This window comes from Glycine soja, chromosome 18 (genome assembly GCF_004193775.1).
Source record: "Glycine soja cultivar W05 chromosome 18, ASM419377v2, whole genome shotgun sequence".
NCBI lineage: Eukaryota > Viridiplantae > Streptophyta > Magnoliopsida > Fabales > Fabaceae > Glycine > Glycine soja.
Window position 1 is genome coordinate 5,025,565 of NC_041019.1, and position 25,966 is coordinate 5,051,530.

At 33.3% G+C, this 25,966-nt stretch overlaps 3 protein-coding genes across 3 annotated transcripts; 2 read left to right on the plus strand and 1 right to left on the minus strand.

Moving 5' to 3' along the window:
* The first annotated feature begins 3,171 nt into the window (after positions 1 to 3,171).
* On the plus strand, positions 3,172 to 4,138 carry LOC114396028 (senescence associated gene 20-like). Its single transcript, XM_028357926.1, has one exon. The coding sequence runs from the start codon at positions 3,407 to 3,409 to the stop codon at positions 3,896 to 3,898; it is 492 nt and encodes a 163-aa protein (XP_028213727.1). The 5' UTR covers positions 3,172 to 3,406; the 3' UTR covers positions 3,899 to 4,138.
* A 448-nt stretch (positions 4,139 to 4,586) lies between these two features.
* LOC114394620 (wound-induced protein 1-like) lies at positions 4,587 to 5,390 on the minus strand. Its single transcript, XM_028356256.1, has one exon. The coding sequence runs from the start codon at positions 5,369 to 5,371 to the stop codon at positions 4,847 to 4,849; it is 525 nt and encodes a 174-aa protein (XP_028212057.1). The 5' UTR covers positions 5,372 to 5,390; the 3' UTR covers positions 4,587 to 4,846.
* Positions 5,391 to 12,193: 6,803 nt separating this feature from the next.
* On the plus strand, positions 12,194 to 15,789 carry LOC114394659 (probable WRKY transcription factor 26). Its single transcript, XM_028356328.1, has 5 exons — positions 12,194 to 12,637; positions 13,193 to 13,381; positions 13,492 to 14,060; positions 14,145 to 14,306; positions 14,793 to 15,789. The coding sequence occupies exons 1-5, from the start codon at positions 12,365 to 12,367 to the stop codon at positions 15,226 to 15,228; spliced, it is 1,629 nt and encodes a 542-aa protein (XP_028212129.1). The 5' UTR covers positions 12,194 to 12,364; the 3' UTR covers positions 15,229 to 15,789.
* The last annotated feature ends 10,177 nt before the right edge of the window (positions 15,790 to 25,966 follow it).

The following is a 25,966-nucleotide window of genomic DNA, read 5'->3' on the forward strand; positions in this document are numbered from 1 at the left end:
CTGTATAATCTTAGATTATGTAGTCTCAGTCAATTTCTATATAATATGCAACTACATTTTTAAATTTAGGAAAAAGAATCAATAATATGTCACATGAAAATTTGTTAGAACTATATAGTACAAAATTATGTATCAACTGCATTTACTTAGTGAAATAACACGTTAACAATAAGGAATATGTTGTGCGAAAAATAAAAATAAAATTATAGAACAAATTTGAAGAAAATCAAGTTAAATCACATATTTGAAAATTAAAAAACAGAGTTGGAAGATGAAAATGTATATTTTGTCTATATAAACTTTGTCGAAGATTAACGTACTGTTTAGTTTATAATGATAACTGAGAATATTTATAAAACTACAGAAGCAATTACAATTATTAATTTTAGAGTAGTAATTCAACATCTAAGAAGCAAAATCCTTTAAAGGTAATATAAATATTAAATCATTAAAGAGTTATGTTAACTTTTTTTAAAAAAAAAACTGAAACGTAAAAAGTTAACAAAACGCCTCTTCTGATTCATTTTCCCTTCAGCTGTTCAAAGAGTACAAAGCACATTAGTCTCATTTTAGCACATGCTTAACTCTAGTTCATGATCCTTGGCCCTCCACTTCAAGGCTTGGGCGTCTCTTGATGAAAACCAAAGGTCCCTTTGGGAGGCACGTTAAGGAATTCTGTTAGAAATTTTGAATATCTATCCATGACAATGGATGAAAAAGAATAAAAAATATAATTGATGCATGATAAATAAAATAAGGGTAACATGTATATAATATATGCTTAGGGTTGTGTTAAAATTTTTAAACTAACCTTTTTTCAGTAAAAAAAAAGAGGGTTGCTTCAAAAAATTTAAAGTTCAGGTTTTGCATGTCTCTTTAATTTTCTCTCTCTCTCTCATTTTAAAATTCATCATTTTTTATTTTTAAAATAGTTTGAATAACAATAAAGTGGTTTAGATTGGGTATTGAAAGTGATATATTTTAGAAGTATAAAAAATGAACAAAAAAAGAAAAATTGAAATCCAACTTCAAAATTTTTAAAGAGAGAAAAAATATATTTTATTCATAAAATAATAAGATTAACGTTTATGCACTGTCTGCATGTAAAATAATTTTATAATATTATTTAGTCATAAATTAATATTTAAATTATTTTAAGATAATTATTTTAAAAGTAAATAACCATATCATATATTATGAGTTATTATTTAATGATTATATAATTTTTTTTATATTATGAATGTATAATCCTTTTTCTCTAAAATAATTATCTGTTAGTTAAGGTTTGTTGATACACCAAATACATTATGCAACTGCAATTAGCTTGATGTTTTAGGCATTTCTTTCATATAGAAGTTTCTTAACGTTTTAACTTTACATTGTCGGGCGCGCTCTTAAAGTTCACACGCAGCCCAATTAGAGTTCTATGGAGATATATAAGTTGTTTATTTATTGGTTGAAGGAAGAAAGAAGAGAGAGAGAGAAAAAGAAAGATGTTATTGATTCAAATATTTTTATTAATAAAAATTAATAAATTAATAATTATCATTTTGGTCATTAAAATTTTCAAAAAACAACATAGGAACCAATGAGCCAATATCAGTATGACACGATGACTAGTTACCAAGCAGTAACATTTATTGGATCTTCCCAGTTCCCACGTTTCCATATTGCAGGAAATTAATATAATATCTAATGTGATAACGAGCTTGTGACATGTACATGAGTCTATGTCGTTAAAATTTAAATGCGATGATGTTGTCAAAAGTTAATCTTCACCGGCTCACTTATCTTTTTTTGTCTTACTTAAGTGCTGCTACCAATATGTTAAAAAGAAAATTATAAATAACATCGCTAATATAATATTTCAAATTGTGCTAGATATTTTCCTTGTTGTGGGTTTGAGTGTTTTTTATACTCAAAGAGTCATAGTTATTAATTACTAAATCTGTTTGTCTTAAAAAAAATCAAATATTGTGTTAAGAATGTTCATGACCAGTATAATCTAATTAATGGTTCGAAGTTATTTTTTGACAAGTTCGAGTTTAAGAAATTAAATTTGGTGTATTGTTTAGAATAGATTTTGAAGGCCAAAATGGATTTGCAAATTCAAGCCATATGCATTACATTTTGATGATGTTCCCTTTGATTCCAATATTAAAATGTTTGATTATGTTTTTTTCAGATGTTCCCTTTAATCAAAGGTCAATGCTAATTTTTTTAGTTTTCTTTATATTACTAAAGAGTTTTATGGGATGCAATGAGTAGCGATGCAAGTGCCATGAGCCAATTTTAGTAATAGACAATAAATATAGTTCACAAAGTTAAGTTACATTATGTATTGGAGAGTTTTTGGATGTAATGAATTTATAATTCTAAAACATCACACAAGTTAATACAAAGATATTGGTTGCCATATAGTGCATATGTAAAGTGAGGAAGTATGTATTTGACATTTTATGTATTTGGGGGGTCATTTTTTGATGGACTTAGTAATAATAGTAGTTGAAAAATAGAAAATTTGATTTGTTGTTGTGGGCAAGTATGTATATGCACAATTTGTATTTTTTTACCCTTTTATAGAGTATAATATTGTGACAATATTCCTATTTAAAATTTACTGTATAATGTTACATATTTAATTGTTATTACAAAACAAATATTAAAAAAAATTAACCCATGTATCCCACGGTTAACCTAACTACTTAATTTGAATGATTGGCAAAGCTAGGACAATGAAGATTAATATATATATGTTGTATTATTAAGTAACTAAAACAACCAAATATAAAAAGACAAAGAAGGGGAATGAACAATAACGTTATGCGTTCGGAGTAATTGAATAATCAAAACAATAAAGAACTTTAATAGTGGAATATTGCGTACATAAAATTAGAATTGACAAAGTTTGATGTGATGAATCAAACAATCAGTCACAAGTGATTAATATATTTAAATGAAGATTAAATCATTCAGATAATTTTTAAGTTCAATATTTGATAGAAATAATTTTTTTATTAGATTTTAATTATTTTCTTCTAAATTATTCAAGATTTTTTTTTCTTATAAACCTGAGAGTTAACACTAAAAAAAATTGATGTGATGACTCTATTCTTGACCCTTTAAATTTATTTTATCGCAGGTCCACTACTATATAAGAACCTCCACCCTGCATGCACTTCCATTCCCACCAACATTGATTCCATAAATACATAGCTTTCTTCCTTAATTTGAAAGTAAAGAAGCAATACCAAGTACAATCTCTCTACTTTCAGCGTGCTTGATTTCACATTTTGAATGCAATTTTCTAAATTTTAGAAACTAGTAGTTATAATTTTCACGTCTTAAACGTGTGATTCTTTCATTTTCGAGTTTCTAAACCTCTTACGAGAACCATTCCTAGTATATGTTTACTTGTGTTCCGGAGCTGGCTAACTCACAATCACAAGAATGCTTGGAGGAATATGTGGAACGCAACACGAGAGTGGTCACAGAGTTATACAAAGCCCTAACCTCCAAAGACCCCGAGACGCTCCATGGGCTTGTGACCCAAGACTTGGAGTGGTGGTTCCACGGCCCACCATGCCATCGGCACCACTTGGTCCCCTGGCTCACGGGCTCCTCACCCTCCTCAAAGGCTTTGGTTCCACAACACATGGTGGGCTTTGGGCCAGTGGTAATTGCTGAAGGGTTTGATGATGACCATTTGGTGTGGTGGGTGCACGCGTGGACCGTCACTGCTGATGGGCTCATAACTCAGGTCAAAGAGTATGTGAACACTTCCGTGACCGTGACTCTTTTATCACAACAAGTGCTTCCAAATGCTTCCAAGTGTCAATGCATTTGGCAGAGTAGGCTTTGTGATGAATCTGTGCCTGGACTTATTCTGCCAATCTAGGGTATTAGAATTAGATGGTGGTTGGGTTTCAAAAGTTCACCATGCCACATAGTGAGTGGTGCATGTCACGTAGTTTATATATGTGCACGTAATTGGGTCTATACTGTGAGTGTGCTTGTTTTTGTGCAATTGTGTGGGTTTTGTGACATTTAGTAATTGTATGTTATGCTATGGTTTGGGGCTGTTGAAATAGTGGGTGTTTATATAAATATTAACAACGTATCATCATCTTTTATTCTATCGCCTGCTTTTTAGAATTTAGATTATTAGCACTCATGTTGTCAATTGTATACGCCAGCCATCTTTACACATACTCGAATAGGTATCTTTTATTAAAGTAACACTAGAAATCTAGAATTATATATATTATATTATTATTCATACAGAAACATAACAATATCAAGCGAAAGATGAGATTGTTAATTAGCGGAATGTGTTTTTTTTCTGAACACATGCTCTTGCATTGGGGGTAATCTTGTTATATTATGAATAACAGATTTTTTTTCCAAATAATTAACGCAATTGCCTATTTAAGATTGTTACCTAAAACTTCTAATCAAACTTGTACAATCCTATACTAATTGATTCACGCGCTTGTGGAATGTGGTGGTGTTGTTAAGCTAGTTGAAACAAAATATAACAATATCAAACGAGAGAAGAGATTGTGAGATTGCCTTGGGTGTTAAGCTAGTTGAAACAAAACATAAAATCATCAAGATATTTATATGCTGCAAACTGCATAAACTTTTCGGCATACATGAAGTTACAGCTCCAAACCAATTCCTCCCACCACAAGTGACTGACTAAGAACACATCCATCATGATCCAAGGTTCTTGTCTGATTATATCACATACGTAAATAGTGATAGCAAGTGACATATATTTTTTTTTTCTAACATACTATTTATTAAAAAATACTTTACTAACATTTCTCATGGTACTTATGATTCAAATGGAAAGCACAAGATCCGGCAACGACCCGTGAACCCGAACCCGAACTCGGTTGGTGCTCCGCCACAAGCGAGCCTCATCGCCGTCCTCCGAAACCCGATGCACCACCGTGATCAACGTGTTAAAGTACTCACGCAGCTGAGTAATGATCCCGTGCTTGAACCTCCACACGTGCACCCAGTACTCTCCCGCCCCCTCCCACCCTTCAACCACCACGCGGTCACCGACGGCCCTGATCCTCCGAGGCCTAAACTTGAAGGCCTTTTGTGCCGTCGTTGACTCGCCGGTCAACACTTTCATCATGTGCTGGCAGTGAGGAGGCCCGTGGTACCACCATTCCAACTCTGCCCTCACCACCTTCGCAAGCTTCTCCGTGTCGCCATCACGCAGTAATGCCTTGTACACCAATTTTACCGTCTCCCGGTTGCGGTTTTCGTGTTCCGTGACCGTGCCGGAGAATTTCTCCGGCTCGGCCTTGCTGCCGGGGATGATCTTCATGGTGAAAGAATGGTTGTAGCCCATGCTATTTATAAGAGGCTTATGCTCAGAATTTAGGTTACAGTTATAGACAATTTCGTTGCTATATGTGAATAGTTTATATATGTTTTTTTTTAAGTTTAATTAATTATTTAGTTAATATAATTTTCAAATTTTGTAGTTGTTATAGTTAATAAGTGAACTTTTTAATTCCTCAAATTTATATTTGTGTTAAAAACTTTTAACTAATAAAGTTAAAAGAAATTAATGATAAAATTTTTTTGAGAATTAAAATATAAATTTGAACTAAAAAATTCACTTATTAAATTTCATAGATTAAAAAATTTATTTATTAACTATATGAACTAAAATGAATAAGTTAAAAATATAGAAATTAAATTAATAATTAAACTTTTTTTTATAAAAAAGTTTATGTATGAAGATGTTAACAAACTACAAAGACTATCTTTAAAAAAAAAACAAATTACAAAGACTATACTAAATAGAAGTATAATTTTATTCTTTCACGTTTGGCTGACTGTTTCAGTTTAATCTTATGAGTTTTGTCTTTTTTTTTTAAGCAGAAGACATGTGTAAAAGCGGTGACAATATACGGCTAAAGAATCTCAATTGGCTCTCCAAATTCAATTTTTGAATATGCAATTACCTTAAATACTCTTTTGTTATTTATAATTACCTTAAATACTCTTTTGTTATTTATAATAATTTTATTTGATCCAAATAAAATTTTGTTGAAAGATACGTCTGGTTTATATATAAGGGGTAGAGCTTCTTTAAAGCTGAGGGGCCATGGTCCTCCCAAATTTTTTACCATCAACACATTTGGTTCTTTCTTGCTATGGATGCATATTATGCCATATTGTGTTTCGGAATTGAAATAAGGTTGTATTCTACATGCTTGTGAGTTATAAGCAGGTTCTCTCAACTCTTGTTGGGTCACGGTGGTCATCGGCCGGATGTTATTAGGTGTACCCAGTATTTTTAAAAAATATTAAAACTACTCTTGCGCTTTCTTTACATTTGTGATGAGTGTACGTGAGGATGATTCATAAGTCTTTTACAGATCAAGTTAATCTGTAAGCTTTTTACGGATCAACTTAAAAGACTTACAGATCAAAGGTATTTCAATCTTTTTCCCTTAAGTGCAGGGTGCACCTAGCAACACCCCATCGGCCTGTGGGCCTTTTTCACTTCGTAGAAACTGGGTCCGGATCTGCAATTGGAGCCACTTTGGCCCAATCATAATCTATTGTTTTGCTTGCGGTATTATGCCAAATAAATTGGCGCACCCTGAACCGGAGACTACAGAAAACGAATAGTAAAGGGTGTCATTTAATTTGGATTTTTTTTATCATTTTTTATTTTTACTTATGATTAAAAATAACATTATTTTCACTTTATTTCATATTTTCAAAAGTTATATAGAAAAAAAAATGAAAACAATTATATGTTATTTTCTGTTTTTATTTTCTAAATTGTTAGGCAAGCTATAAAATACTTTCCACACTTCCTCTCCACTTCTTTTGATACCCAAAAAAGGAAAATGACTAATTTCTACTACATTTTCCTACCTCGATCCCCTTCTTTTCCCTCTTCACAACACCCTAATGCTTATCTTCATACAAAATCGAAAGTGAATATGTTGCTGCCAATGTTGAGTAAATTCACATGGCATCGATTATAATATAATTGTCTTTCAATGGCGTATAGAGTCAGCTAGAGCCTCACGGTGATAGACTCTGATAGTGTTAAAAAGTTTTTTTACAAAAACTTAAGTATATGTGTGAAGAAGTCATTGGACCCCAAAACTTATGATGCCACGATCGAACGCACGCTTTATTAATACTTTTTTAATCTTTGATTGAGCTCAAGAAAGTCAACGTTGTAGGGGCTTTTCTAGTGCTTTGTTTTAGCTAACACCTTTTGGTACGTTCTACTAATATATCTCTTTTGGCACAAAATGGTATTTAATTAATTCTAGTGACTACTTAATCGTTTCAGGAGAGAATGTTCCCTGTAATTTATGTGTCTCTGAATATTACCTTTGACTTGTTCTCTTCTTCCAGAAACTTGATGGCGGTCAAGAGGACTCCACCTAACTCTCAAATGACAAATTCTATCCACTACTATAAGAGAAAAGGTCAAACAATTTTAATACTTGAAACCTATTGAGTTCCTAGACACGAAAAAATATTAAATACATTTTGTAAAATATTTCAAATGACTAAACAATATAATAGACATTAAATATATTTTGTATTCTCTATGCTCTAAACATTTGTCTCCTTAGAATATGTTTATAGATTCACAAATGAAAAGAGTAGTGTTATATTTTTTTACAACACCCTCTTAATAATCTTTCTATTACTTTATAAAAAAGATATTAAATAAAAATAGATATCACGTGACAAATTTAGATACATGTCACTTTATCATTGAATGATAATAGAGATTTTAAAAAAATAATTGAATTTAGGAAGACTAAAACAAAACATAAATATATTAAAGGGTTAGAATCAAAATATTTTGATAAGTAAAAGAGATAGAAACACATTAAAAACATATATAAATGGTTTTAATGAAAAGAAGATTAATTATTTTTCTTAATCTACACATTATAATATTAAATAATATATAAATAGAAGTAGACGAAGTAGAAGAATATAATTAAATAAAAAGAATGGTAAAAGATGAAAGGATAAATTATACTCCCATCCTTGAGATTTTCTCATATTACATAAGATACCTTAATTTTTTAAACCTTTGTAAATGTAATATTTTCCAAACAATTATGGAAGTTAGTATAGTATAAAAGTTGTCAGTTTAATACATTTTAAATGATTAAAAAATATTTAATACAAGGACAGAAAAAAATATATTGTGTGCAATCTAAAAAGATTTCAGGATATCAGTATAATTAATTTACTAAAGATAAAATCATTACCCGTATATTTTTCAACTGCAAGAAATTTGCATGTATCCATCATCTAATTTGACTGCTTGTGCTCAATTTCATGGACTACTCTGCCAACACACGAGAACAGTACGAACTAAAAAAAGAAAAACGAACGAACTAACAGTTATCTGATTATTACTATTTCAAACTGATTTTTTTTTTTTTATACATCTGAACCACGTTTTAAATTGATCGATGATCTTAGTTTGCATGGATTAATTTATAGTTGTTGTTGAGTTAGGTGCAGCAATACCTTCAAATAAAAAACGAAAGAGATAGTTGAGCTTTATGTAATTAAAAAGCCTATATTTTTTTAAGAGAATAGAAAAAGGACCAAATAGTAATGATGCATAATTAAATATAACTGATACTGAATCTGAATCTATCTCGATTAATTATTCAGGTATTAATGTATTATATAATGGCGCTGTTCTTTATTTGGTATTGTAAAAGAGACTTTGATATATATTGTTATTTAACTGCTCAAAATTTTGGAACTTCAAACAGTATTATGGTGAATCTTTGCATTTAGGTTTAACTCAATTCATGCGTTCAATATTTTTTTACATGAATAATATTAAGGGTAATCTTTTTAATTAATGGATCTAATTTAAAATAAATATTAATATCATCTTAAAATATGAGTTTGAGTGTAACTCAATCTTATAAAATTGACTTATAAAGATTGTTCAATATTAATACTATCTCTAATTAATGTGAGATTTAATTTTTTTTTATTAGTGAAAGGTAAAATTAGAATATAAAATAAATAATAAGATAAAAATACTTATCTTATGTATGTTGGTTCCTAACGAAAATTAATAATTACGATCTGATAAAACTATTTCATAACAATACTATCATCAACAATTTTTTTTATTATTATTGAATATCTAAGACCAAACTGATTTTGGTGAACCTTATATATGTGAGTTATTATTATTGAATATATGAGAACAACTTGTTTTTGGTGAATATTATATGAGTGCGTGTGTCCAAGCTATTGCTTTTTGTCTCTTCGATCTGTACAAAGAACCAGGTCAGTTGGTTTGGTTGCTAACTTCTTAAGCAGACACACCTTTGGAGAATATTCTGAATCTGAATTGGCAAAGAAATTCCAGTTTCTAGATCTTATTAAGTGGCATATTGGCAAACTAATGCCATGATATATACTTGGGGAAAAAAGAGATAAGTATTCAATAATATAGCATGCAACTTATCCATATATAATGGATTAAATAGGTTATACTCTTATAAGTGCATTGTTATTTAATTATAAATATAAATAAAGTATATGATAAATTTATTAATTTTGTAATAACAATTTTAAAAGTTACTATTACTATGCTTTCTAATGGTTATATAATAATTTTATTGTTTTTTAATAATTATTTTAAAATTTATTAACAAATTAGTTTTTAATTGATTGATAATATAAAAATTTACATTATTGATACATAAAAATTAAACCCTATATAATATTTTTCTCGTTTTGAATAACAGAGAGTTTTTACTGTGTTCTCCTTGATATGGGGTTTTGATATTGTTAATTTTTAACCAATAGTAATCAAGCTACACTATTATCTTATTATTTTGATTTTTAATGATAATTTTAATATATATTTCAATTTAGTTAATGTATAATTAAATTACTTTTTTTAAAAAAATGAACATTTTAATCTCACCTAACCAAACATTTTATTTCAGTTCTCAACAAAGGCTAATTGATCAAAGTGGGTTTAATTTACAAATTATTTTTTAGAGTGAGTTTCTTTTCAAACATATTTTAAGGGGGTTTGTTTTGTAAGCATTTAGTCATTACTGCAAGCGAAACCATTCCACCTGGCACTTCATTTTCAAGCATTTTACCAACTCAAGTGAGGAAACAGGCAGCATGGCATTTCGGGTTCACATGCACTAATGTAATTAACTTAATGAGGTGTATTGGTTTAGAGTTTCATATACGCATGTGTATATAAAGAATATTTCATTAAGTTTAACAGATTTTTCATCATGACAAATTAATATAAGAATATGATTATAAATTTAAAATTAATATAAAAATCTAATTAAAAAAATAAAATATAAAAAACTAATTAAAATTTTTATAGTAATATCGTGACCTACAAACTAATTTAACCTTAATATTAAGAACAATGCTATATAATACGAAGATTCATGGCACGAAATGCACGAAAATGTTGTGTAATTATTTTAAGAAATACAGTAATAAATTAAATTCTAAATGAAAAATAAAATAACAAATTTTTAATACTGTTCTGCTAATCGTCCAAAGTTCTCGCAAACTGTTGTGTGTTTTTTATTTTTATTTTTTTTTGGAAATCTTCGCAAACTAGTACCAAAGCCTTAACAGCCTCTAGTATACAAATACAACCGAAACCATTGGGTGGCACAAGATCTCAATTTCAAAGCATGAAGAAACAGATATCACTGGGTGTCACAAAATCATGAGGAACATAATAGATTACTTGTAGCTGTTGATTCCATTGCATCAATATAATCCTACCACTTCTCTTATTTCTCCTTGTACGATGATAAAAGTATGTGAGACACGCAGCACATATCAATAGTAGTGAAAGTTTTATGGAGTCAAATCGGGTCTTCGAGAGGAATTGAGATTGCAAAAGAAAAATTGATCGAAGCGGCCAAACAAACCAAAAACACAGAAGGAGGCAACGTGAATGAAAGCTAAAACAAATAACAATACATTAGAAGAGCCACGTAATTCGTGTATGGCATACAAATTTGTTTTTGTACTATTAAGCATTTTCCTAATATTAATCTCTTCTGTGTCTTTGTTCTGCCCTTTAAAAGATATAGCTTAAATACGTAACCAACTATTTTGATACTGATAAAAAAAAATATGTATTCGTTAACGTTTTCCTTTTTTAATATATATATATATATATATATATATATATATACTTGCACTGTCATTTTCTTATGTGTACTTTAAATTTTTAATAATAAATAATAATTGCTTTATTTTATTGAATAGATAAAATTTAAGGATCAATTAGGAAATTTGGGCATATTAAATATTTTATTGTAAATTTATATATTTTCAAAATTTTATATATTAAATATGTTTAATTTTTTTAATTAGGGTTGATTTGGCAAATTGATCTAGCATGTAGTTAGGCTGGGACATTAATTCTAAGCCTAAAGGAAATTTGGGCCAAGTGGGATCGTCTCATTTTCTTACTTTAATCTGACTCAATTTTTTAGTTCTATTTACTATTTTTGTATGCTTTTATTTGTTAATTTTAAAGAATTTTTTGTTACCTTTTATTTTAATATTTTAAAATATTATTAATTACTATTCTTTGAAAAAAAAAAGGAAAAGTAATAATGTATGAAATGTCAAAAGAGGAGCATACTAAAAATCAATGTAAAAATAAACTAATGTCATCAATAGATTGTAGAAACATGATCTAGCAAATCAACTTCAGGACCAAAACACCAAAAGTCTTGGAGGATTGCAATTAGAGCTATATTGTGCCATTGACAAAAGAAGAAGGAAACTGTGGTCTGTTGGCAACTGGGCATAATGCCATGTACACAACAGACAAAATATCCTCAAAAGTTAATTAAAATTCAATGCCAAAGACATATAACTGCACAAATCCAAGGCATGCCAATTGACAAGAGACGCAATTCCACAAAAGCAATAACAACACACAAAACAAAACAAACATATCTCTTCATGAGCCGCCAACCGGTCAAACCCACAACTTTGACCCATATAAAAACTTTATACTAATATTTTTTTCCTTTCAAGCAGTAGTAATAAAAATTAAAAATTAAAAATTAAAATACACAACTTTCTTCTTGGGATACTTTCCTAGAAGAACCCTCTTCTGAATTCTCATCCTTGGTTATCCAACACGTAACCATTTTCTTCCTCTCTCTTTCTAGATATTCCCTTTCATGTTATTATGCCAAATTAAACCCTTCCATTTTTCATCTCACTAGCTTTTCTTTCAAAGCCTCTTCTTGCCTCATACAACTCTGAAGAATTTTATCTCAATTCCATATTCATGACCACTTCTTTCTCTGACCTTCTTTCTTCTCCCACCACCGACCACAACCTCGGAGTTTCCGAAAGACCTCATCTTAAGTCGTCCTCGTCGGATCAAGCAGGTTCTTCTGGTGGTGTGCCGAAATTCAAGTCCACACCCCCTCCTTCTCTCCCTCTTAGCCATCATCTTCCACCAATATTTTCTCCTTCTTCTTACTTTAACTTTAACATTCCTCATGGGTTAAGCCTTGCTGAACTACTTGACTCCCCAGTTCTCCTTAACTCTTCCAACGTAAGTCAGCCTTGTTCAATTTTTTTTTCTTTTTTCTTTTAGCTTTTGGTTCCTTACACAATATTATGTCCTTGAACAAAGGGTCCCAGTAGAATTAATGGAAAAAAAAAAATGCTAAAACTTTTCTTTTTCTTGTGAGACTTTGGTTGACTACTTGATTATTATCGTGTTTTGAAACCTGTTGAGAAGTAAAAAAGAATCAGTTTGTAATTAATGTAAAAGTTATAACTATTAGTTTCTTATAAGTAAACGTAGTAACTATTAACTTCTTAATAAACGTGAAAAATCACATGAAATATGGAACCAAATAGGCTATATATATTTCATCTTGCATGTTTAAATCTTCATTGGTTTGGTTAAGGTGTGTTGAGTGTTACACGAGTGATGATCTACCTTTGAACATGGTTTTTCATTTTGGTGGTTTAATTTAACCTTTTTTGTAATATTGTGTGGCTTGTGTTTTGTGAATATTGCATATGATAACTTCGTGTAATTATTTGGACTAATGGGTATGCACATGTGTGTGTGTGTGTTTTTTTTTTTTTGTGAATTCAGGTTTTGCCATCTCCAACAACTGGATCATTTGCTGGTCAAGGCTTCAACTGGAAGAGCAGTTATGGGGAAAGCCAGCAGCATGTCAAAGAAGAAGACAAGAGCTTCTCAAGTTTCTCCTTTCAAACACAAACACACCCTCCTCTTCCATCTTCAAATGGATTTCAATCTTCAACCGGCGTAGTTCAAACCGTGCGTGACCAATTTCAGTGCACAAAAGCTTCACTAATACGCAAATTCTATGCTTAATTTACAGAATAAGTTTGTCAGCAATGTTTTGACCTTTTTTTGTTAATCAACAGGGATGGAGTTTTCCAGAAATTGCTAAACAAGATGGTTTTGCCTCAAGAATGAGTATGAGCATGGTGAAAACTGAAACCACTTCTGCGATGCAGAGTTTCAACTCTGAGAATAATAACCACAGGAATGGTTTTCAATCAGATCATAAAAATTACCAACCACCACAAGTTCAGACCTTAAGCAGAAGATCAGATGATGGGTACAATTGGAGGAAATATGGACAAAAGCAAGTGAAAGGAAGTGAAAATCCAAGAAGCTACTACAAGTGCACATACCCTAATTGTCCAACAAAGAAAAAAGTTGAGAGATCCTTAGATGGACAAATTACTGAGATAGTTTACAAAGGCACTCATAACCATCCCAAGCCTCAAGCTGCGAAGAGGAACTCATTGTCTGCCTCATCACTTGCAATTCCTCATTCAAATCATGGCGGCATTAATGAACTACCACATCAAATGGATTCGGTTGCCACTCCTGAAAACTCATCAATATCAATGGAAGATGATGATTTTGATCATACTAAATCAGGAGGAGATGAGTTTGATAATGATGAACCTGATGCCAAAAGATGGTGAGCTTAATTTTATTTTTTACGTTATAGTCCCTTCAATAAAGTGTATTTTAATCAATCTTTTTTTCATTAATATTATTGCAGGAGAATAGAAGGTGAAAATGAGGGTATGCCAGCTATAGAAAGTAGAACAGTGAGAGAACCCAGAGTTGTGTTTCAGACAACCAGTGACATCGATATTCTAGATGATGGATACAGGTGGAGGAAATACGGGCAGAAAGTGGTCAAGGGAAATCCAAATCCAAGGTAAAAAAAAAGAAGCACTTTTTAATCTCTTTCTTTAATTGATAAAAGTAATTATCCAACTTTTATAAAGTTGTTCTACTTTAAAACTTTTATTAAGAATCCCATCAGTCCTTAATTCTAATTCTAGTAGAAAGAAATAAACGATCATTACACTCTCCTTGACTTGACTAGCTATTCAAATGTGGTAAACACACGTCATAAATGCATGATACGTGCCATCAAAATATCTAACCATATATCGTATTAGGTTCGTTAGCAATAGTGGCTCTTTCTTGGAATATATTCTAAAGCATGCATGCACCTGTAATTGCCTTGCTTTTGCATTGTCTTAAACTCCTTTCTTTGGTCAAATTTGGCAACCATGGTTTCACTCACGTGTGCATGTGGGAATCGAATTAATTAATCTTTTGTACCATGTGATGTCTATTCACATATTGTCCTTTCTTACTAATTTGTCTTTAATTAATTTGTGACTTGAATATATAGGAGTTACTACAAGTGCACATTCCCTGGATGTCCAGTGAGGAAGCACGTAGAGAGAGCCTCACAAGACCTAAGGGCAGTGATCACAACCTATGAGGGAAAACACAACCATGACGTGCCTGCAGCACGTGGAAGTGGCAACAACTCTATGAATAGATCATTGCCAATAACCAATACCACAAACAACACTAGTGCAGCAACTTCTCTATACACTAATAACAATTATCTTCAGAGTCTTAGACCACCAGCAGCACCAGAAAGGACATCATCACATTTCAACCCCAACATGCAGCAGAGTTCATCAGGAAGTTTTGGATTCTCAGGGTTTGGAAATCCATTAATGGGGTCTTACACGAATCAACAATCTGACAATGTTTTCATCACTAGAGCCAAAGAGGAGCCTGGAGATGACTCGTTTCTTGACTCTTTCCTATGCTAAAAGAATATTTTCTTATGCATAGTTTTGGATGGTTGGAATTCTTGGAAGGGGTTGGTTTAGGATTTTACTTGACTAATAAGATACCCGGTTCATTCCATTTATTTATAACTTAGGTATTTTAATTTCTGTTTGTCAGTTAGAGTCAGAGATTCACCTATATAATTTATGTAACAAAAATTTGCATTAGAATTCAACATGAGTTATTAAGGTGAAACTCTAATTCTAACAGAAGAATAACACTAAAAATACTTTAAAAAATTACATTTAAGTTTCATCCATTTTTTTAATTTTGTATTGTTATTGTATATTTCCACACCCACAGATTGGTATATGGTATACTGTATATTTAATCATTGTTGTATGTTACAGGTGTTTGTAAAAACATTTTTTTATCATTATTTTAGTAATCGTGTGACTTCAGTTGGGAGCTAGAAACTCATTTTCAGGATTCTTTCTCTTAATTTGTACACGAAATGTGCTGTCTGAAACTATTTCTGCTATGTATTATATTATAGTATGACATACTAGATTTCAATTATTTCACATTTATTGCGGGTGCTATGCTATCTCTTGTCATCTTAATTAGAAACTTAATGTGGAGTACCTTTGGTCCCTACCAATCTTACTGGAAATTAAAAAATATCTTGAAAAGATAGCTTAGCTGATTGGAGAAGCTATAAAGTGGCTATCACTGGTTTTGTAGTATTTGATTAGGGACATATCTCAGTCAAAGATTGGGAGCTGAGAATTAATTACTTGGTAGGTAAGGTAGCTAGTGAACGTCAACTTAATTTTTTTTTTTCCTTTTAAACAAATAGCTGTCATCGATCAATCCTATCCAAGTGGGGTCATGACATCTGATCCACAATAGGATTTTGGGGGTGATCAGAGCAAAGCGTTGAGAATGAGCAGTGTTCCTACGAGGCATGAGCTTATAATTAATGACGTGCAAGTTACCAATTCTTCAATAACAATTAAGAAACATGAATTTGCAAAACAAAAAAATGCTACGAGGCTGAGTACTAATGTTGCTTCCTATTGTAAGATAATTTAGGCCGTGCCTTTTCCATTGATCTGATAGTCTTTTATATGCACAATACAATTATGTGGTTATGATTCTAATAATCATTGGTTATGATTCTAATAATCATTGTAGTTAATACTAATAATAATGTTTGTATATTTACATATCTAATAAATCATTGGTTATGATTCTAATAATCATTGTAGTTAATACTAATAATAATGTTTCTATATTTACATATCTAATACACCCCCGTAGTCGAAACTGGAGGTGAACGAATGTTGAGACTATCACGAAAGTCATCAAAGAGTTGCAACGGAAGTCCCTTTGTGAAGATGTCAGCAATCTGAAAACGCGAGGGAATGTGAAGAACGCGTACTTGACCGCAAGCAACCTTCTCACGCACGAAATGTATATCCATTTCAATATGTTTGGTGCGTTGATGTTGAACAGGATTGTCGGAAAGATAAACTGCGCTGATGTTGTCACAATATACTAGAGTAGCTTTTGTGACAGGACAACATAGTTCCAAGAGTAAGTTGCGTAACCAACATGATTCAGACACAACATTAGCGACACCTCTGTATTCGGCTTCAGCACTTGAACGAGACAAGGTATGTTGGCGTTTTGCGGACCATGAGATCAAGTTGTCACCGAGATAAACGCAGTAGCCGGAGGTAGATCTTCTTGTGTCTGGACAACCGGCCCAATCTGCGTCTGTGTAAGAAATGAGCTTGTCGATGGATGAAGGGTACAGATGGAGGCCGAAATCTATGGTACCATTAATGTATCGAATAATGCGTTTCAAGGCAGACATGTGTTGAGTTTTTGGATCATGCATAAATAAACACACCTGCTGGACTGCATATGAGATGTCCGGTCGAGTGAACGTCAAGTATTGCAATGCTCCGGCAAGGCTACGATATTCGGTTGGATCATGGTAAGGGTTACCGGATGAACCACTAAGTTTCGCCTTTGTGTCTACTGGTGTGGAGGATGGTTTGCAGGAAGACATACCTGCTCGTTCGATAATTTCTTCTGCATATTTCTTTTGAGAAAGAAAAAGGCCTTCGGGATGTCTGGTGACAGAAATACCCAGAAAATAACTTAGAGGCCCCAGATCCTTCATGGAGAATTCAGAACTCAGTTGTGCCATAATAGATTCTCTAAGAGTGTCAGATGATGCAGCAAGAATAATGTCATCCACATACAGAAGAATATAAGCTATGTTATTGCCATGATGATATATAAAAAGAGAGTGGTCTGAAATACTGTGAGAGAAACCTATTGTAGCTACATAATCAGTAAAGCGCTGGTACCAGGCGCGAGGTGCTTGTTTGAGACCATATAGAGATTTCTTCAATAAACAGACATGATCAGGAAATTGAGAATTACGAAATCCAGGAGGTTGATGCATGTATACTGTTTCATGAAGGTTCCCATGCAAGAAAGCATTTTTAACATCTAATTGATGAAGACACCATGATTTTGATAAGGCAACACTTAGAACCGTTCGAATGGTAGCCGGTTTGACCACCGGGCTGAATGTGTCACCACAATCAACACCCGTTTGTTGATTTGCACCATTACCTACAAGGCGAGCTTTGTATCTTTCAAAGGATCCGTCAGATTTCTTTTTATGCCTGAAAATCCACAAACTCCGAATAACATTAGCATTAGACGGACGAGGAACTAAGTCCCACGTCTTATTTTCAATAAGAGCATCATATTCGTCTTTCATGGCCATTTTCCAATTTTGATCATTTAATGCATCAATGGGATTTGTAGGTAGAGGGGATATGGAGGTTGAGGTTGATGTATGGAGATTGAAGAGTTTGCGAGGTTTGACAATACCGTGTTGGGCTCTGGTTGTCATTTGAGGGGAGAGGGGCGGTTTTTGTTGTGAAAGTGGAGGAGTCGGAAGTGATGTGGGGGATGGGGATGATATGATAGTTGGTAATGATGGGTTTGGACTGTGGTTGGTGAGGTGTGATTGTGGGAGGGTGACAGAGGCGAATCAAAAGAAGATGGTGATGGTTGATAAATGTTTGTTTGAACTGGTGTAGTTAGGGGTGGAGTACGATTTTGATGGTTAGAGGGTGGAGCACTATAGGAATAGGATGGAAGGAAGGGTGTGTCGTCATCCAGAAAATTATAGCCAACCGTTGTAGGGACATTTAGATTAGAAAATGGAAACTTAGTTTCATCAAAAATGACATGCCGGGAAATAAATATTTTACGGCTAGATAAATCATAGCATTTGTATCCTCTATGATTTGAGGGATATCCTAAGAAGACACAAGGTGTGGACCGAGCTTGTAACTTATTCCTAGATGATGAAGGGATGAGAGGATAGCAAAGACATCCAAAGACACGAAGGTGAGTATAGGCCGGATGTTTTTGGTAGAGTATTTTAGTGGGTGATTGGAGGGAAAGCTTTTTATTTGGAAGGATATTATGTAGGTAAGTGGCCATGTGTAGTGCATGATGCCACATTGATGGAGGTAAAGAGGCATGGGCAAGAAGGGTACGGATGATGTTGTTTATGGTACGAATTTTTCTTTCGGCTTTTCCATTTTGTGAGGAGGTGTGAGGACACGAAAATCTAAAGGACATTCCATTGTTTTTACAAAATTTATGAAACATAGAGTTATCATATTCTTTACCGTTGTCACATTGGAAACATTTAATCTTTCTTTCAAATTGTGTTTCAATGTGAGTTCTAAATTGAAGAAAAACGGAATGAACCTGAGATTTTGTATGAATTGGAAAAGTCCATAAGAAATTTGTGTAATCGTCAAGAAACAACACATAGTAACGATGACCCTCTGAACTGAGAATTGGTGAAGTCCAGAGGTCACTGTGCACAATATCAAAAGGCATAAAAGTATGAGACACAGAGCTATAAAAGGGCAATTTTATGTGTTTTCCAAGAGGGCATGAATTACAAAAATAATTGTGCGGAGACTTATTACATTGGAGAAAGTTGTCTCGGTGCAGAGAACTTAAGATAGTAGCTCCTGGATGTCCTAAACGGTTGTGCCATAATTCCGTGGATAACGCGGCAAAGGTGGATGGTGGCAAGGTTGTATTAGGTGGTCTTGTGGCAATGGGATAGAGGTCACCAGAACTGTTACATCTCATTAACAGTATTCCTGTCTGAAAATCCTTCACAGAAAAACCAAAAGGATCAAATTCAACTGACACATCATTATCTATGGTAAATTTACGAACAGAGATAAGATTTTTTATGAGTTTTGGTGCATGTAAAACATTAGGTAATTTTAGAGGATGAAGGGAATTTGGTAATGATGCATGTCCACAACCAATTACAGGAATATTTTGACCACTACCGACAGTAATATTATTACTCAAATTGAAGTAGGACGTGAGATTACCTCCGTTAGCCGTCATATGCGAGGTTGCTCCGGTGTCCATGTACCACTGATCATCAGGAGTAGAAAGTGAGAGAGTATGCATGGCAGCTTGAATATCCGTTGGAGCATATGAGGAGGTTGGCGCTGCATTGGCGACATGAGCTTGGTGAGACGGCTTGGGCCCAAGGATGCCGGGTTGTTCCTTTGGATTTCTTGCTGTGGGATACGGACAAGGTGGTGTAGCCCATGGTTGCCATGGCGGGGAGCTCCACTGCTGATATTGATTTGGGTACGGCGGATAAGCCCACTGCTGATGCGGGTAGTATGGTGAAGGCCACTGCTGTTGCGGAGCACGACCGCCGCCACGTCCATTGTTTCTCCCTCGGCCTCGTCCACGCTGTCCTCTGCCATGGCTTCGGCCACCACGATTGTGGTTACCGTTGTTGCCGCGGTTAGGACGGGATGTCGATGAATCAACTGGTGCGTCATTGTGGGATGCCATGAAAGATGAATTTTCGACTGAGTTTGACACCTTTTTCTGCAGTGCTGTTTCTTCCAAAATGATCATGGAACGAGCTTTATAGAACTGAGGAAGTGAATCAGTATGACGAATTTGGGATCCCACAGCAGCATATGCATCGGTTAGTCCCGAAATGAGTTGAAGAACTAAACGTTCATTTGATATAGGGGCACCAACATTAGCTAGTTGATCAGAGAGAGACTTGAGATGCTGACAGTAGGAGGAAGCATCAGAGAATTGCTCCATATGAGTTCGCGAAAATTCTTGCTCTAGGTAGAGAGCCCTAGAATTCTTGTTATCATAAAAGATGTCGAATAAGCGATTCCACGCGGTTGCAGCGGTGGAATTATGTTCGATGATAGTGTTGAGAAGATCATCGGAGATTGTTCCATATATCCACTGCAAAACGACGGCGTCGAGACGAAACCATAACTGTGGATTGGTAGTTTTAAGAGAGGGATCTGCGGCTGGTTCAGAGGGAATGATATGGTCAATCACTTGAAAAACTCGAGCATGAATTTTGAAAAGTTCGGACCACGTGTTATACGTGCCTTTTTCAATGCTCAGAGTAATCTTAATGAAATTGGAAATATTTGGGACAGTGAGAGCAGGGTGAGTCGGCGTAGGAGTGGAAGGAGGAGGTGGGTCGGAAGAATCAGCAGAGGTAGTCATGGCTGTTTTGCAGTGGTTGAAGAGAGAAAAGAGAATGAAAGATAGGAAGAGAGAAGGGTGGCGGCTAGTTTTGGGGTTTGGGATCAAACCAAGTCTGATACCATGTAAGATAATTTAGGCCGTGCCTTTTCCATTGATCTGATAGTCTTTTATATGCACAATACAATTATGTGGTTATGATTCTAATAATCATTGGTTATGATTCTAATAATCATTGTAGTTAATACTAATAATAATGTTTGTATATTTACATATCTAATAAATCATTGGTTATGATTCTAATAATCATTGTAGTTAATACTAATAATAATGTTTCTATATTTACATATCTAATACCTATGAAGTTTGAAGTGTTTTTTCACATTTTGTCGTAATTGTCATTCAATTGAAAACTAAAGGCAGCAACAGGATCGTGATATGCTCTATCTATTTTATGCTTTATGCCCTCTTGCATATCGGCTTCCCCGATATTTGAATCCAAGAAAATTGGTTAATTAAAAATAATCTAGTGGTATCCGTTGATCCACGAATTTGATGGTCCTCTTACATATCGATTAATATGTAATTATATGTGTTGCATAGAAGTTATATACATCAATAGATGTATGTCATGTAATGTTTTAAATATTAAACAATTATTTATCAATGTTTCGTTAAAATGAAAAATGAAAAAAAGAGAGATGTAAACTATATAAAAAAAACAGCATTGATATAATTTATTATTATTATATTTGCATGATTTTTCTATAATAATATTTAGTATTTTTTTACTGTAATATTTAGTAATGATTTCTGCTATTGACTAATATTTCCATGCAATTAGTAATGATTTCTTACCTTAATTAGTCATGATTAGATGGATATATAAGGGATTTATTTCTTTCCCTCTTAGTCGTTCGATGAATTGTCTGCTAGGTTCAAAAAGGTACCATGATTTATTTATTTATTTTTTTAGGTTGAAAGTAAGGAATCTTACTTTCAACTTTAAGAACAATATGTCTGTATGAAAATGGTTTTCGAAATTGATGAAAATATTACGAATACAGACAATCATATAAAAGCTAATTGCTAGAATATATATCAATTAATTTCTGCTATTGACTAATGTGTTGTGATACTAAATTAGGTAGAAGCAAAGTTTCACGGTGAATCAAAGGTGATTTAAAGGTGTTTTGATGATAACAATGATGATAACAAAAGATGATGACAAAGGTGATGACAAAAAGTTCAAAGATCAATCAAAGAACAACTCAAGTGAATCAAAGATCAATCAATGAACAACTCAAGTAAATCAAGAAGAAAGTTTAGAGTCAAGAATCAAGATTCAAGGTTCAAGATCTTAAGAATCAATATCAAGATTCAAGACTCAAGATTCAAGAATCAAGAGAAGGCTCAATCAAGATAAGTATGAAAAGTTTTTCTCAAAAATTGAATAGCACATGATTTTTCTCAAAATATGTTTACCAAAGAGATTTTACTCTCTGGTAATCGATTACCAGATTGTTGTAATCGATTACCAGTAGCAAAATTATTTTGAAAAAGTTTTCAAATTGAATTTACAACGTTTCAATTAATTTCAAAAAGTTGTAATCGATTATAATGTTTTGGTAATCGATTACCAGTGCCTTTAAACGTTGAAATTCAAATTCAAATGTGAAGAGTCACATCCTTTTACATAAAAGCTTTGTGTAATCGATTACACTGATTTGGTAATCGATTACCGGTGATTGTTTCTGAATAAATCAAAAGATGTAACTCTTCAAAAGGTTTTTGACTTTTTCAAATTGGTTTTAAGTTTTTCTAAAAGTTATAACTCTTCTAAATGGTCTTCTTGACCAGACATGAAGAGTCTATAAAAGCAAGGCTTTGTTATACACTTATTCATTCATTCAATACTTTTACACTTATTTCATACAATCCTTTACAAGCTTTGAATCTCTTTGAACTTCTTCTTCTTCTTTGAACTTCTTCTTCTTCTTTGTACCAAAAGCTTTCTGAAATTTTTTGGTTTTCTAAACCTTGAAAACTTGTGCTATTCATCTTTTCATTCTCTTCTTCCTTTGCCAAAAAAAATTCGCCAAGGACTAACCGCTTGAATTCTTTTTGTGTCTCTCTTCTCCCTTTTCCAAAAGAACGAAGGATTAACCGCCTGAATTCTTTTGTGTCTCCCTTCTCCCTTGTCAAAGAATTCAAAACTACACAGTCTGAGAATTCTTTTGATTCTTCCCATTCCCTAATACAAAAGTATTCAAAGGACTAACCGCCTGAGAATTCTTTTGTATCCTCATTCACAAAGTATCAAAGGTTTAGCAGCCTGAGATCTTTGTCTTAACACATTGGAGGGTACATCCTTTGTGGTACAAGTAGAGGGTACATCTACTTGGGTTTGACTGAGAACAAGAGAGGGTACATCTCTTGTGGATCAGTTCTAGTGGAGGGTACATCCACTAGGTTCAAAGAGAACAAGGGAGGGTACATCCCTTGTGGATCTTTGCTTGTAAAAGGATTTTTACAAGGTTGAAAGAAATTTCAAGGACCGCAAGTCGCTTGGGGACTGGATGTAGGCACGGGGGTTGTTGTCGAACCAGTATAAAAACTCTTGTGTGTTTGTTTCCTTCTTCCCTACTCTTTTATTTTCCGTTGTGCATTTAATTTCCGCTTTTACTTTCTGTTAAGTTTCTCTTCTACTCCTCATTCTCTTAATAATTTAGTAAAAGTCTTAAAAGAGTAAATTTTTAACTAGTAAAGGTTTATGAATAATTAATTCAACACTCCCTTCTTAATTATCAATTGAAACCGGAGGTAAACCAGCCTACCCGGTCCACTTACGGGCTATAATATAAGAGGTTTAAACATTATCTCGAATGAGAGTTTTTTTGTGTCTTGAAGAATGTCACCTAGAATCATGCTATTATTAGTTGTTTTTTTTGTGTCTTAAAGGAATCCCTTATCCCTTACCTTTTCATATTGTGTGCAGAGGCTCTTTCTTTCCTCATTACCAAAGCAGTGCAAAATCAATCCCTCCATGGAGTTAAAATCTGTCCCGTAGCTCCAAGTATTTCCCATCTTCTATTCGCGGATGACAACATCATTTTTACTCGTTCCACTCACGAGGAGGCTTGCCAAATAGACCATCTTCTTCAAGTCTATGAGCAAGCTTTTGGGCAGAGTATCAACCTTGATAAATCTGAGCTAACCTTCAACCGAAATGTTCCTTCTATCAGAACTAATCAACTAGCCATGCTTTTGGGTGTAAAGTTAGCGGTTGCTCATGGAAAGTATTTGGGTCTTCCCTCTTTGATTGGGAGGTCAAAGACTCAAGTCTTCTAATTTGTCAAGGAAAAGGTTAATTTGGAAGAAGCTTAAGGGTTTGGAAGAAGCAAAAACCCATTACAGACCCAATTTCACTTGGAGCAGCATAACATCATCTTCAAATCTTGATTCATAAAGGGACCCTTTGGTGTATCAGGGATGGATCTATGGTGGAGCTTTTTAATGATAGACGGGTGTCGAACTCTATGGGTGGACTAGCTTATTGGAATCTTGATGTTAGTGTTGATCCAAATATGTTGGTGGCTGAGATTATTTTCCAAGACTCAAGGCAATAGGATCTTCAAAGGCTGAAAACTATGTTTCTTGGCTATATCTATCAAAAGATCTTAGCCATTCTTTTCGGCTTTTGCTCCACCAGGATAAGTTCATCTGGCAATTCATTTGATGGTGGCCTTTTCTCGGTGAAATCTGGCTATTATCAAGCCTTAGAGTCTAATGTTAATCCTTATGCTTCCTCAAGCAGGCTCTCGGGGGATATCTGGAAGAAAATTTGGCAGATAAAGATGATTCCTAATTGCAAGAATTTTCTTTGGCGAGCTTGTAAAAATGTCTTTCCTGTTCCCAAGAATTTAAAGAGAAGGGTATTGATGTTTGATGATATGTACCCTCGGTGTGGAAAGTGTGTGGAAACTGTCTCCCATGCGATTCTTTTGTCTGAAGAAGTTAAGCACATCTGGTTTGCTTCTGTGCTAGGGGACATCATTTCAGTTCCTGAAGATTCTTTGTTCTCAAAATTTGCGGATTGTTTAAGGTTGGGAGATCTAGATATGCTGGCAAGGGTTTCTGAATTGGCTAGGACAATTTGGAAGATATCAAAGGTAATTTTGATGCTTCTATCGTGGATGGGAAAGGTACGAGACTTGGGTTATTTTTAGAAATGAGTTTGGTGAAGTCATGGCTGCTGCTACAAAGTCTTTGCCCACTTGTGTTGAGGTTCATATATATATATATATATATATTGCTGAAGCAGTGGCGTTTAGATGGGCTATTGAATCTGTTGGTTACCTAATACTAAATCCTGTGGTTTTTGAGTCTGTTTGTCTTCATTTAGTTTCTGCTTGGGCCTCTAGAAACTCCAATTCTAACAACTACTTTGTAGGTATCATCAAAGATTATAGAGTTCTACTTTCCATTCAAATTCTTCTTTTTTGGTTTTTGAATCCTATTGGATTGAGGATGTCCCTCCTCAGATTGGTGATTTTGTTTAGGATGATGTAAGGCCTGATGGCCATTTTCGTTCTTAATATACTCATCCCGTTCGTAACAAAAAAGGAATCTAGAACTAAAGACAAAGAAATAAGATATTGTATAAATTGTTGAACAATATTCATTATCAGTTTAACATTATCATCAATTATTTATAGAATATCTTATTATTTTTTTATGTTGGGTCAAATACCATAATATCCCAATCTATTGAATAAAAGATTAATGTCACTCAAGATATGGTTGTACTGATCTAAAGAAATTTTATATCAAATACATTAAATAAATCACTTTCTTACATTTCAGTATAAGAGAATTTTATATTATTGTTAACCAATTGGCAAGTGTATCAATTCATTCAAATAATAATTAAAACGGTAAGACCAAGTATCGTATCCACAAATAATATCTTGTACTTCAATAACACATATTTAGTTTGTAAACAATTTATCGTTGGAGTAATGTGAAATTCAGCAAATCATTCATGTCATAAAGTAAACTATAACAATTTTTCCAAACTAAGAATGAATAGTAGAAATAAACACTGAGTTTAGTGAACGAAACAAATACCAAGTCAAATATGTCGGGGAGCATTCTAGCGAATTA

Coding starts and splice junctions, on each gene's coding strand:
- LOC114396028 (XM_028357926.1), top strand. CDS start 3,407: ATGTTTACTTGTGTTCCGGAGCTGGCTAACTCACAATCACAAGAATGC.
- LOC114394620 (XM_028356256.1), bottom strand. CDS start 5,371: ATGGGCTACAACCATTCTTTCACCATGAAGATCATCCCCGGCAGCAAG.
- LOC114394659 (XM_028356328.1), top strand. CDS start 12,365: ATGACCACTTCTTTCTCTGACCTTCTTTCTTCTCCCACCACCGACCAC. Junction 14,061..14,144: donor GAACCTGATGCCAAAAGATG/GTGAGCTTAATT, acceptor ATATTATTGCAG/GAGAATAGAAGGTGAAAATG. Junction 14,307..14,792: donor AAGGGAAATCCAAATCCAAG/GTAAAAAAAAAG, acceptor TTGAATATATAG/GAGTTACTACAAGTGCACAT.